Source organism: Crocodylus siamensis, chromosome 4 (genome assembly GCF_052110815.1).
Source record: "Crocodylus siamensis isolate JL-2025a chromosome 4, ASM5211081v1, whole genome shotgun sequence".
NCBI lineage: Eukaryota > Metazoa > Chordata > Crocodylia > Crocodylidae > Crocodylus > Crocodylus siamensis.
In genome coordinates, this window is record NC_143398.1 from 102,034,693 (window position 1) to 102,047,681 (window position 12,989).

The 12,989-nt window shown below is 40.3% G+C and overlaps 1 protein-coding gene across 1 annotated transcript in view; it reads left to right on the plus strand.

Annotated features, from left to right (window-relative positions):
* ALDH1L2 (aldehyde dehydrogenase 1 family member L2) overlaps positions 1–12,989 on the plus strand; it is a 53,808-nt gene that overhangs the window by 25,981 nt on the left and 14,838 nt on the right. The window contains exons 6-13 of the mRNA XM_090043178.1: positions 1,155–1,244; positions 3,706–3,840; positions 4,250–4,375; positions 6,067–6,158; positions 7,454–7,601; positions 9,019–9,138; positions 10,295–10,422; positions 12,641–12,791. Coding sequence (XP_089899304.1) covers positions 1,155–1,244; positions 3,706–3,840; positions 4,250–4,375; positions 6,067–6,158; positions 7,454–7,601; positions 9,019–9,138; positions 10,295–10,422; positions 12,641–12,791 — 990 coding nt within the window. The remainder of the gene's footprint in view (positions 1–1,154; positions 1,245–3,705; positions 3,841–4,249; positions 4,376–6,066; positions 6,159–7,453; positions 7,602–9,018; positions 9,139–10,294; positions 10,423–12,640; positions 12,792–12,989) is intronic.

Here is a 12,989-nt window from a genome sequence, read left to right on the forward strand (position 1 = left end):
TTGCTCAGAATATTTTCCACTGCCTTTTTATCTGCATATAGAGTTCTTGGCTGATGTTTCTGAGGAGACAAATAGATCTACGCTTGGATTTCTTAAATGATGCGTGATCTAGAAAGATATATGACATGGACTAAATTCTGGCTGTCTTGTGTATGTGCTCTACACAGTGTTCAAACTAACAACAAAACTGCTCAAGGAAGGATGGTCCTGCATCCTACCTGTTCTGAAAGAACCTGAGAGAAATTGCTAATTAGACCCATTCAACAGAAGTTCTCAAGGAACACTACTGAAAGCTCAAAGGCAAATGAGCATGGTTGCTTACTAAACATGAACAATATATGGGAAATTAAAATGAGTCATTAAGAAAGATGTAGTGTTTTTTAATTTTGTTTGTATAATATGGCAGAGATGTTTGTGAAGCATGTTACGTTGGCATCTATGGTCCCATGCCTGTATCCCTCCCTTAGACTCAGACCCATTAAGAGTTCTGCCTGAGTAAGGAGTACAGGGTGACAGTGTCTCTTTCTCTTCCTCTCCCTTTCTTTATTGTAAAAGGCTAGTTTCATCAGTTATAACTACTAGGGCGATAAGGAAATTGAGGACGCTCTCCCTGCCCCAGGTCTGTGGCACTGCTGGAGGCAGAGCAGCATAGTGTGCAAGGGAGGCAGAAAGTAGTGCCTGCCTGCCCACTTCTCTGGCACACTGTGTTGCTCTGCCTCTCTACCAGACTGCACCCCTCACCCACGATACTCATTTTAATCTTCATCAACCAGGTGGGACCAGCCTATGAAATCCAGGACTGTCCCAGACAAACTGGGATGTATGGTTACTCTAGTTATAACATAATTCTAAAATATGCTCTAATATTTAAGTTAGAGAGAAACTATTAAATACCAAGGTATTTTTAATTAATGTTTTTCACAGTTTTTAAAAATCCCATAACATCACAAGTGCAAGACTCTAGCACACATTTTGCAGGATTACATGGACTATATAAGAGGATCTTTAACAAAATTTGATCCGGCCATGCCCCTTGCCTTCAGCTTTGACACATTCTTTGGACTCCTTGCATCAGTCTGCTATATTAATAAAACATTAGTAATTATGTTAATAAGTGGTTATAAAGTCCAATAGACTGCTTCTCAATTTCTTAGATTTCTTGGGACCAGCCTGCAGCTGCTTTGCACAACTGGATCCGAGGGCATGATAAAGTACCAGGAGCTTGGACAATAATAAACGACCAGGTATGCTCTGTGAAATTAAGAGTATCCTTTTTTGTCTGCCCTGTGGGCACCTTGCTTTTGTAACAGGAGCTACAGATGAGTGGTATTTTCTCATGGATGCTCACATTAATTTTCATCTGATAACAATCAGAGTATAGGCCTAGAACAGCCACTCAGGCAAATATACAGGTCATCAGAGCCACATTCAATAGTTAATTTCCTATAATGGGATCAGTGAGTTCAAGGAAAGATAAAAACATACATCTGAAATGAACGGAGCACTATGCAACACCAGTAAGTGGGGAAGGTAGGGCAAGAGTATGCTAGGTACTGTGGGAAGTAGGTAGGCATACATTCTCATTTGTAATAAGATATTAGCATCACAATGTCATACCCAGAATAAAATGATGTAAGCTACTGAAACATAAAAGGAAATTGTAATAGAGTTTTTTGGAACCATTTACAGAAAAAAAAGTAAATTTCACTTTATTACAAAACCATTAATTTCAATTTTATAACAGGCAGTGTGCCCTTGATTCAGATTTTCCTTGCTTAAAATACTGAAACCAGTGGCTTCTTTCAGTGCTTGGTGGCAGTTGTATGGATACCAAGAGATTTTAGTAGGCTTTCCCTTGGGGCTGGATCTGACTTTGTAATCCAGGTGCCACTGGCAAGCGCATGGTATAAGAAGCTACGTAGAATAGATGAGTTTGAGCAGGAGGAAGGATGTTGCTGTGCCGTCCCAGGAAGGGAACAGGAACCAACTCTTAACTCTGATTCTTACAGTCACAATCCAGTCTGTCCTTCCCCACCCATTCACAGGCTGGAAGAAGTCATTTCGTTCAGGTCTTTCCGCTACTACATATTAGTTCCTTTTCTGCATTGACTTCCTTGTGCTTGCTGATGAAGCTGGGCAGTTTTTTTATAATATAGTAAATATGCTCCCCCTAGTCTTCCCTTCCCTTCAGAAAATTGTACCTAAACTATTTGCAAATTTGTATCTAATTAATTGAATATTGTCACCTGAAAAAATGTCCACAGCCAGATTCACTGAACTGCTACTGTTGGTTTCATCCTGTTTTCACTGAATGCTCCATGACTGAATCACTTAGGATGAGGGAGACATGGGTTAAATAATTTTCCTCTACCTGAAAAGCTTTTTTTTTGGCTTCCTGTCCTGCCTCTAAGTAGAGCACCCTAACCACCAAGCTATAAAATATCGTGGAGCAGAATTAAGAGTGCTTGCCCTTACCCACCACACTTTGCATAACTAATTTTGCAAGGCTCAGGAATACCATATCTGGGATGAACATCCTAGCCACCTGGTTTGGAGTATTCAGAGGTTTGTGTCCTTCAGTCCTTCCTGCTGAAGCTGTTCCAGCTGGTTTAATATATTGAAGTAAGCAGTAAGACAGAAAGCAAGAATGCGCCTCTAACTTAAGGATTAGAACATTTGAGAGTTGGGGCAACTAGATTCCAGGCCGACTCCAATAAATCTTTAATTATTTATGAAAAGCAAAACAGGAGAGGTTCAGATCATTCCACCCCAGAACAGTACACAGTACAGTACAGTCCATAGTACACTGCTGGCAGGGGTGGCTGCACTCGTACAGGAAGTAGGTCATGTAGGTTCAGAATCCATCAGGCAGCAAAAGGAAATGAAGTGGGGTCTCCCACATCCTAGGTAAATGACTTAACAAAAGGACTGTTAGGTAAAATAGGAGCATCACTTCATCCTTCCACAGTGTTGTGACTACCTCCTTTCGTTTGCTATTCTTACTAGTGCTTGAAAATGAAACATTTTTTTTTCTGAGTTCAACAAAACCAGTGTTTCCAGTTTTTCATTTGTCAAGAGCAACAGAAGAAAATATATTTGATCAGAGCCAAACTGATGATTTTATTTTGCATTCATGGAGACTCACATGCAGCTGTATCAAAGGCGGTTAGAGGCAAGAATTTCCTCACTCCATTTCCCTGATCACTTGTTCCTGAATGAGAAGGAGAGTAACAGCCTGCTGGCAGTTACTCCCCTTGCCCTTGGGTTCTGGTGATAATATTGTTGGCATACTAAGGGGAATGTCCAGCACACGGGCACATAGCAATGCTTATCACTGAGTCACAGTAGTTTTTATTAGGTGATTCTCCAAGGCTGGTCAATATAGTCCTTGTATAATTACTATTTAATACTTATATTCACAGCACTGCCTGTTGGCTCTCCTCAAATTCTGGATATTAGCATAGTGGGCACAGTACAGTAGACAGAGAAATGCATACTGTGCCTGTTCCCCCAAAGGCTGGCCAGACATTTGTGCAAGGCCTTGCATGTTCTGGGTTGCAGAACTGTCATGATACTACTGTAACACACATTTTACAATTTATGTGTGAATATAAAAGAGCTTTTGTCAAGTAACATCTGGAAAACAATATTAATATAAAAGAAACACATAGGAACCATGTATGTTTCATTTGATTTGGTTTTTAGGTGGTTACTTTCTATGGGTCCTCACTGTTTGATGGCTCAGTGCCTTCTGGGCAACCTTTGGCAATAGAAGGTGCTACAAAACCAGGACTTGTAACCAAAAACGGGCTAGTACTCTTTGGTAACGATGGAAAGATGGTAAGTACTAAACAAGGTAAATACTCTATCAGATAAATACAAATATGGACTGAGCAATTTAGGGGGGAACTTTAATGGGTGGATATTTTATACTATTCAAAAGCTTCAAATATAATAATTAGTCAAGTCATCAAACACAACTATGACAATCTCCTATCATTCCACAAAAAGTATGATGTAGGACTTTGCTATTTCCTACCACATAGCACATTAGTTTCTTTTTTACTTTAAAATGTAGTTAAGTTTGCCATAGTGAAAAGAACATTTAATGTTATCTTTATCATAGCATATTTCCTGCAAGTCATTTACTTTTCATTATTATTTGAAGCATCACAATAATATTTAAAACCTCCCTTTACAATATTTCACATTATCACAAATGATTGAAATTATATCCTCCCCTTTTCAGTTGCTTGTGAGAAACTTACAGTTTGAAGATGGAAAAATGATTCCTGCATCTAAATATTTTGCTGCTGGTGAAACAAGTGCTATTGAACTAACAGAAGAAGAAAAAAAGATGGCAGAGGACATCAAGGTAATTCTGTAAAATGCTTTTATTAGGATATCACGTTAAGGAAAATCATTAAAGTTGTCTTGCTACAGCCAAGATATAGCTTTTATTTAAATGTGGAAGATTTTTTTTAATAAAGCATATACAATCAAGTAAAGGACATTTCTTTTATGTCACTGGTACTCAACCTTTTGGCTAGATGAGTGGTGTAGGGCCAGTTTGCAGCTGGATCAAACTGTACACTCCAGGATTGGGCCCTGGGGTCCAGCACCACCCCTCCCTGACCCAGGCACCAGGAGCAAGTCATCTCCTCCCACCCTTCCTTGCACACGGGGATTGGTCCCTAGGGAGCTGGTGGTGCTCCATCTTGCTCAGATTGGTCCGTGAGGGCCTGAAACCACCTCCTTCCACCCCAGCACACTGCGATTAAGCCCCCAACACTGGGATTAGGTCCTGGGGCCCAGCTCTACCACTCTGCAGTTCCTTGCATGCCAGGATTGGGCCCAAGGCCCAGCACTGTCCCCACCCCCACCTCTGCCTGGACAAGCATTGGTCGAAGTGGTGATGAATGTTTTATGGTCTGTACCATTCATCTCAGGGGAAGGTTAACCTAATTATAATAATTTCAACATTGATCTTGTCAGCTATTACATCAGTTATTTTTGTAGTAGTATCCATCCAATACATTTTTACTTCCTCCTATTAGGCCCAGGGCATGTCTACACAAGACATTTATTGCCGAGTTGACTAATTAGCTCTGCAGTAGAACATCACTGTCTACACATGCAGTGCTACTAGGATTAGTAAACTAATTAACTCCAACATGGGCTCGTATTGCCAAACACAAGTACTGACCCACGGTGGAGTTATTTACTTTGCCACCATGCACATGTTGACGTGCCCCCAAGGACCAAAAGTCCCTGCCCCATAAGCATAAAATCCTCCAGTTCTTCCTAGCCCCTCCAGATGCCTTACAGGATTGGATCTTAAAAGTGCAATATGGAGCTATTATTTGGAAGATCAAGGTTACAATAAAGATGAGCATGAAAATTATTGCCATTTTATTAAAGTTTGTTGCATATGTAGAACATATTAATACATATTACAAAAGGAATCCTTTAATGGCAGTAATGTTATGCTGAAAGGTATTAATGGCTGCCATGAAGTACATGTTTGAGCTATAAACAATCACAGACCTTATTATAGCTGAGGTTTACTAAGCATCCTCTGAAGCTACCTGGAAGCAGTATTTTAGGTATTAAGGTCTACTAGCTAATTTACTTCATGGGGAAGCCTGAGGTAGACTAACCCATACAGTCCAAAGAATTTCCTTGGGACTGACTGCAAACACAGGGGATAAGAAATTGAAAAGCTCACCTGTGTAAAAACCAGAAAGTCAGCAGGTAGCAAGAGAAACTTTCATGAGAGTAGTCCTGAAAGTAGAGTGAAAGAACTGTTTGGGGCACAGAACTGGGTGGTGGAATAGGCTTGGAAACTGTGAACAAGTAAACTACCTGCTCTTTGTTTCTATTCAGTTGTCTGGTTTCTTATCTTAGGAACCCTAGAAATAATACATTTTGATTAAATTGCTATGTTTAGAAACACATATTGTTTGGCAAATGTATGAGCATGTCAGTGAAACTATACCTCTTGCTATTAGAGAGGTTTATTTTTACTACTATATTATTCTACACAGTTATTTTTTCTACTTTTAGTCCATTTGGGTTGGAATTTTGACTAACGTTCCTGTAATTGAGGATTCTACTGACTTCTTCAAATCTGGAGCATCCTCTATGCATGTTGTCAGGTAACTAAATATGTTAAGTAACTATGTTTCAAAGCAATTGTAGAGAAGTTGCAGTAGTAGTGAAGTTGAGACGGCACCCACGGTATCTGTGATTTTCCTTTCTTTTACCCGTAAGTCAGTTTCACAACAAAATATTTTTATTGTGACAATTTAAAATACTTCCTTACCCTCAGAAACCTAATAGGGGAATGACAGAGCTATATGAGCAGGGTCCAATCTTGCACTCCTCGAGCAGAATTCTTCTGGACTTCAATAATATTTTCCTCATTGGGAGTTCTGCCACAATAAAGGCTGTGCCATGGCAAATATATTTAGATATGTGTCTTTCAGAATTCTCTGCCAAAGGCAATTTCAAAATTGAGGAACCTAATTCTTCAGCTCGATGGAGTACTCCCAGTGGTATCAGTAAGCCTTTGTACAAGAAGGACTGAGCCCTGATTTTGCAAATGAAGTAAGGTTATTCTGTGTCAGGTCATGCCAGGTAACCTCATTCTTTTCTCTAATCCAAGTGTCCAAGACTATCCTATGATAGCCCCTTTTTATTCAGAATCACTTCCATGCAAAAAGTCTACTAAATGTAACATGTTTCAGATCTTACTAGCCAAACTAGGTAGCCCAGTGACATATTTGTATAACAGATATTTGTCATTTGCTATTCAGTCCTAAAATGTTACCAAAGGGCACATCTACATGAGACATTTATTGCACAGTTGACTTGTAAATACAACTACTACCCTTCAGCAGAGTTTTTCATGTTCAGCAATGCATGTGTAAACATTGACCCCGCTGGGGCACAAGGGTGCTTCAGTGTAGGGGCTGCCTGCCAGCTGCCTGCCCTTGTGCCCCAGACAGACCCTCTGCAGCACACTGGGGCCTGTTCAGAGCAGCCCCGGGCTGTTAGGCTGCCCCCAGAGCCCCTTGCCAGCTGCGGGAGTCTAGACCTGGCTCAGCGTGTTGCGGTCCAGACACATGTGTAAATTGTGTGCCTGGAAGCTTCCTGGGAGCAATAAGCTTCTCAGTTTATTGCTGCACAGTACTAGCATATGTAGATGTGCCCAAGAGTATTTCAAGTCATTGGGCTGAATTATTTCCTTGATACCAATATATTCAATATGTATAACTGAAGACACCATTCAGCCCAAATGGCTGTCACTAATATGACACAATCACCAAGCAATAACACATAGGGAAATCAGTATACACAAAACCACACAGAAAACCCCTTTTTAATGATTTAGTTGTTTGAATAAGCCTTTAATTTATAATTCAATTTATTTCTTCTCTGCAATCTTAAGAATGATTGAAGAGATCAAACAAAAGTATAGTGGACTTCAACTGAATAATGAAGATGTGTATATGGCCACTAAGTTTGCAGACTTTATTCAGATGCTTGTGAGGAGATTGAGGGGAGAGGACAAAGAAGAAGAATTAATCGTAGATTATGTAAGTCTTTGTGTGTGTGTGTTTTGTTTCACTGACTTTTTGCTTGCTTTCTTTTATGCTATATTAATTTTGTTTCTGTCATTTTTATTTATTTGTCACTGATTAATTCCATTCTTTATGGAACTGAAAGATAAATAGGACTGGATAAATTTGTGCATATTAGGCAGGTAAACCTCCCTACACTGCCTTGCTATAGTATACCTCAGTCACTTAATCCATGGCACCAATGGCTGCATCCAAATGACCATGGCCATGCAGTATGTGGCACCACAAACACGTTTGCAGCACCACATACCACACATTCAGCTGCAAGGGAGCAGCAGGTGGTAGGGTTTTGACCCCTGGATATCCAGGGGTCAAAAAAACCCACAACAAAAAAAAACACAGAGTGGCGCACGTGGGGGCAGCACATGCCACTCAGAACTGGAACCTGGCCAACCAGAGCCAAGCTTTGGCTGCAGGTCAGGCTCTGAGCAGCAGGACTGCTGCTGCTGCAGCCCCAAGAAGCCCCCAGGACTCCTAGTAAGGCTGCTGGGGCTGGCCTAGTGCAGGTCCTTGCCTCCCCTCCCACACCCAGAGTAACCTGCCATGCACCAGAGGGTGCATGGTACAGGTGTTCCCCAGGGACAACTAGCAGCAGCACAAGGTATCCCACTTCTTGTTGTCCCCAGGGAACCAAATATCCACACTTGTGTCCACATAAGCCCTAACCCAGTGGTCTCCAACCCTTTTATGGTGAAGATCATTTTTTGGCACACCAGGATCTACTGCACACCACCTGCCTGCACCCCCATACCCCACCTGTCCCCACCCCACTCCCCCACCTCCTGGACAAGCCACCCAGGCTCTGACCCCACTCACCCAGCCCAGCCCAGGTGTCAGGGGGCATAGCTCAGCCCAGCCATGTGCGTCCTGCTGCTCCCGATCCCGCAGCCTCTGACAGACTGAGATTGACTGTCAGAGGCTCCAAGATCAACCAGTAGATCAAGATCAGCTGGTTGGTGACCACTGTCCTAACCTGAGAGGGCAGGGCAGTGTTTGGCTGCAGAGAATCTGGGCAGAATTGCTAGAATTCAAGGGGATACTTAAATAAACATTCATAAAAATCACACCCGCTTAAATACCTCACTGACCTTGGTCCTTAATGAATATTTGGTCCTGGAGGTTGAGGGGTAAAAGCACAGAAATTAATTCATCCATCTTTTAACTCAGACATTCCTGTGCAGAGGGAAAATCACTTTCTTTTTAGTGTTACTTTATGGAGAGATACTGACAGCCACATATGCATCCTAATATTTGGCTGAAAAATGGCTATGCATGTTGCAATTAAACATTGTAATTCACTGTTTCACCAAATTGAAAAGTACTTTGACCTGTTACATGTAAGACAAATTGAAATCTTTTGTTTAATTGTTAGGTTTCAAAAACTGTAAACAATATGACTGTGAAGATGCCTTATCAGTGTTTTATAAATGGACAGTTTATGGATGCTGAAGATGGAAAAACATATGACACAATAAACCCAACAGATGGATCAGTGAGTAGTTTCTGCATCTGATAAATACTCACTTATTCTGAAAAATCTGTATCTTGATAATCTAAAATACTGATAACATACTGCCAAGTTGAAATCACACAGTATTTATGTTTATCTTATAATATAACCTTATTATTTAATAAGATTATTATTACTTCCATTATAAACTTATATTACACTTTGAAAAATATTAACAACTATTTTTTACTTCCTAATTTTTATGCTCCTTGTTAGCTTTTTGCATTTTTTCTTAGTCTAAACAGTAAAACTTGGCTAATTTGTTCATGGTTTATTTTAGGTCAGTTTCACTGGCAGCCTGAATGCTTTAGCTTAGTTGTGCTATGTTGAGCTTTGCAAACAGAAGCGAGAAATGATTATTTGTTCAAAAGTGTTATCACTGGAATTGTTTTTTCTTAGAAATACTTACATCAATCGTTGGTTTTGTAAGAGTTTAACTTTATAAATCTGACATTTTGGACCAAATTTAGCTTTAGAGAATGCCCCTTTAAGTTGGCTTTAAGACAAATGGCTTCTTAGCCTCAGAACGCATTTCTTTATTTTCAAAAAGTGCCATAGTTTGGTTGAGCAACTCTTAACTGAAAAAACAATACATAATAAGCTTGGTTCTGATTTCACATGTGGTACTGAAAATCTGGAATCAACTAAAATCCACTGAAGTCAAAAGAATTTGTTGCATCAGCAATTTTTGATTTTTCCAAGGTGAAATGGAATCGGATCTTAGTGATTCTGCATTAGCTTTAGGTACCTTAAAAAAACCTGAATCTGTGGAAGATGTTCCCTTCCAAGGCACTGGAACATCCAAACAATACTCTAGCATTTTCAGGTATTATGTCATAGTCCAGTACCATATATTAAGCTTTCCCACTTCTTCAGTACCATATCAGTTTAATACTTCAAAAATAAAGTAAAAGGTATGATGAAACTCTTTGCTGTTATCAGGGCTTAGGAACAGAATTGGACTATATGCACAGTCCTCCCAATTCTACCACCTTCAGTAGCTTCTGAGTTTTTTCTGAACCTGACTGATAAAGGCATGATAAGTCATCATCAGAATATTAAGTGCTTGTTTATAGCCAAGTAAAAGTTTTTAGAAGAAGGGAAGCACTCTTTATGACACCATGTTTCAATCTGACAGATAATAGCTAAGGTATCTTATGCCTCAGTGGAGGATGTTGACAAGGCAGTAGCAGCAGCAAAAGATGCATTTGAAAATGGTGAATGGGGAAAAATGAATGCAAGAGAAAGGGGAAGATTAATGTACAGGTATGTAAGTGGTGGCATTTTGTTTGCTTGTATTTATTTTTATGTGCTCTGAAAAGTCATAGCAAAACTTCTCTGAATATGATGAACATTCCTTATCTCTTGTCAAAGCTATAGGGGCTAACTAAACACCTTTCTGCTCTTCCGCCATATATCTTGTGTCTCTTCTTTTCTGTATCAAAACAGAATGTCTTGGTTCCATCCCTTTGAGATGGAGACCTATTCAGTGTATACTGCCTGCTTTTTCCCTACAGCCCAGCTGTACTTTGGGTACCCACATTTATTCCCTCTGTGAGCCTGAGACTGATGCAATTGTCCTTTTCAACTCGATTGTATTTTTCTGTGTCATCTGTTCTGGGGGGAAAGGATTTAAAAATAAAAGTAGTCTACATGCACTCACAGGCTTATTCTGCATGGTGAAGTTTTGCTGGCATATTTGTTTTGGCTGGAAAATAAAACCACAGGTAGGGACTGGAAGACTATTAGAAGTCAAGCACTATAACCTGGGCCTCAGCTACATTCAGACTGCAAAATAGACAAGTTATAGGTCACCTCCAGGTTGGAGTACCAGGGTTCATCTTAATGAAGCCCCTTGTGAATGAGTGAACAATCTTGAGTTAAAAATGCATCTTGTTAAACCTGATCTTAGGGGATAAAGCCCAGATAAGAACTGTTAGGGCTTTGTTACACATGACAGTGTGAGCTGCACAAGAGCAATGGCAATGGCTGCTGGGCAGGCAGGTTGGTTAACCCTTCCCTGCCTGCTCCCCCAAGACAGACACCATAGGCAGCCACAAGCGAGCAGGGATCTGGGGTGCTGGGGAGGGAAGGCAGGGCAGTGGGCCTAATCTGTGCCAGTGGACGAGGGTGGGGGACGAGTGGGGTGGCTACACCTTAGTGTAACATGAACTAGTTAACACAGATCAGAAAGAATCCTGCTCTGGAGTAGCATAACTTTGAGCTGCTTAACAAGCACTTAAAACCAGTTTCAGGTGTTAATGTGAGGACAGTCCAGGGGTTAAGAGCTCCAGGAGCTGCCCAACATTACTGTGTAACAAGGCTTTTACAGCTTATTCCATCTGAGGAACAGGATTAAGCCCTAGTAGCCAAAGACCACTTTTGCAGGTATGGGCTAAAAATATGGACAAACATAGGCTGGTGCTCAGAAATGCACAACAGCTGTTACAATCTGTTATGTCTACACAACTATTCAGTGATACAAGTTGGCTAAATCACCCTGAGTTATCCCTGAATGAAGCAGGATTAAAGTTGGTACAGTTTTGCTACCTTTGCATTGCTACAGAATCATGTGAATATAATGATTGTACTGTAACAGCATATGACAGTATTCTTGGATATTGATATAACTGTTACATCTGTGTATACCCTGAGACCCCACTGGGAGGGTTGCTCTTTTTTTTTTCTTATTTATATATATTGCAGTGCTTTTATATTGGTTGAACCTTTTATGTTAGAGAAAAGGCCTCTGTATGACCCACCCGGCTCAGATTGGATTTTGTGGGCGCTACCTAGGAATGCAGGTTAGCCACATTTGAGGCTTCCAAGCCTCAGATCCTTAGACAACTATTAGGAAGAGCCTATTCCTTCTTTCCTTCAGTGAAATATCCATTTTATTATATCTTTCAGAAAATGCTCTGGTCAGTTCTGGGCCAACTTCCAGCTTTCATAATTATTAAAGAAAACTCCATATATGTCATCCTTTTATAAATATTTTACATGAGACTTATTTGACCGTTCATGTGGAAAATAGAACGTAATCTATCTTTTAATATGTATTACTGTAAGAGAAAAGCACTTACCTAATCACGTATGAAAACATGTACTGGGTATATGAGTAACAAAATGGAGGCAGATACACGGGCTGAAAAAATAAACTAGATAAACCTGGGCTACTGTTGTAAAGGAAGGTCTAAGCAAGACACTGCATGTACAAACAGATTCATCCAGGCAAGTCTTTCTAGCTAAGCAGAGTCTCTGGGACTCCTCATAAGCATAAAGTGTCTGCTTATATGGCCCAGTTCAGCTCAGGCCATTAGTAAAGTTAACAAATAGTCTAAGGCTTCAGTTCTGTAATCTTAGAAGTCACAGAAAATTTTCTGAGTGAGGTTTAGTGTTTTGCAAGTACTAAATCTGGTTTTTAGGATATAGCTGAAAATGTTATTCCCCAGCATTATTTTTATTTTCATTTGTTGTATTAAAGACTTGCAGACCTAATGGAGAAACACCAAGAGGAATTAGCAACAATTGAGACCATTGATTCAGGAGCTGTCTACACTTTAGCTTTGAAGACCCATGTTGGCATGTCTGTGCAAACATTCCGATACTTTGCTGGGTGGTGCGACAAAATTCAGGCAAGCTAATGCGTATCTCGGCATGTGTGCAAAGTTGGAAATAACTGTACTCTTACTCATAAGCAGAATTTTCTTTTTTTTACATACAGACTAAAAGGGCCCCATTAGCATGGGGAATCTAACACTATGAGGAACAGAATGAGACTTTTACCTGGTGTGAATTATCCTAGAAGTGTAATAGAAGCATATCTGATTGGG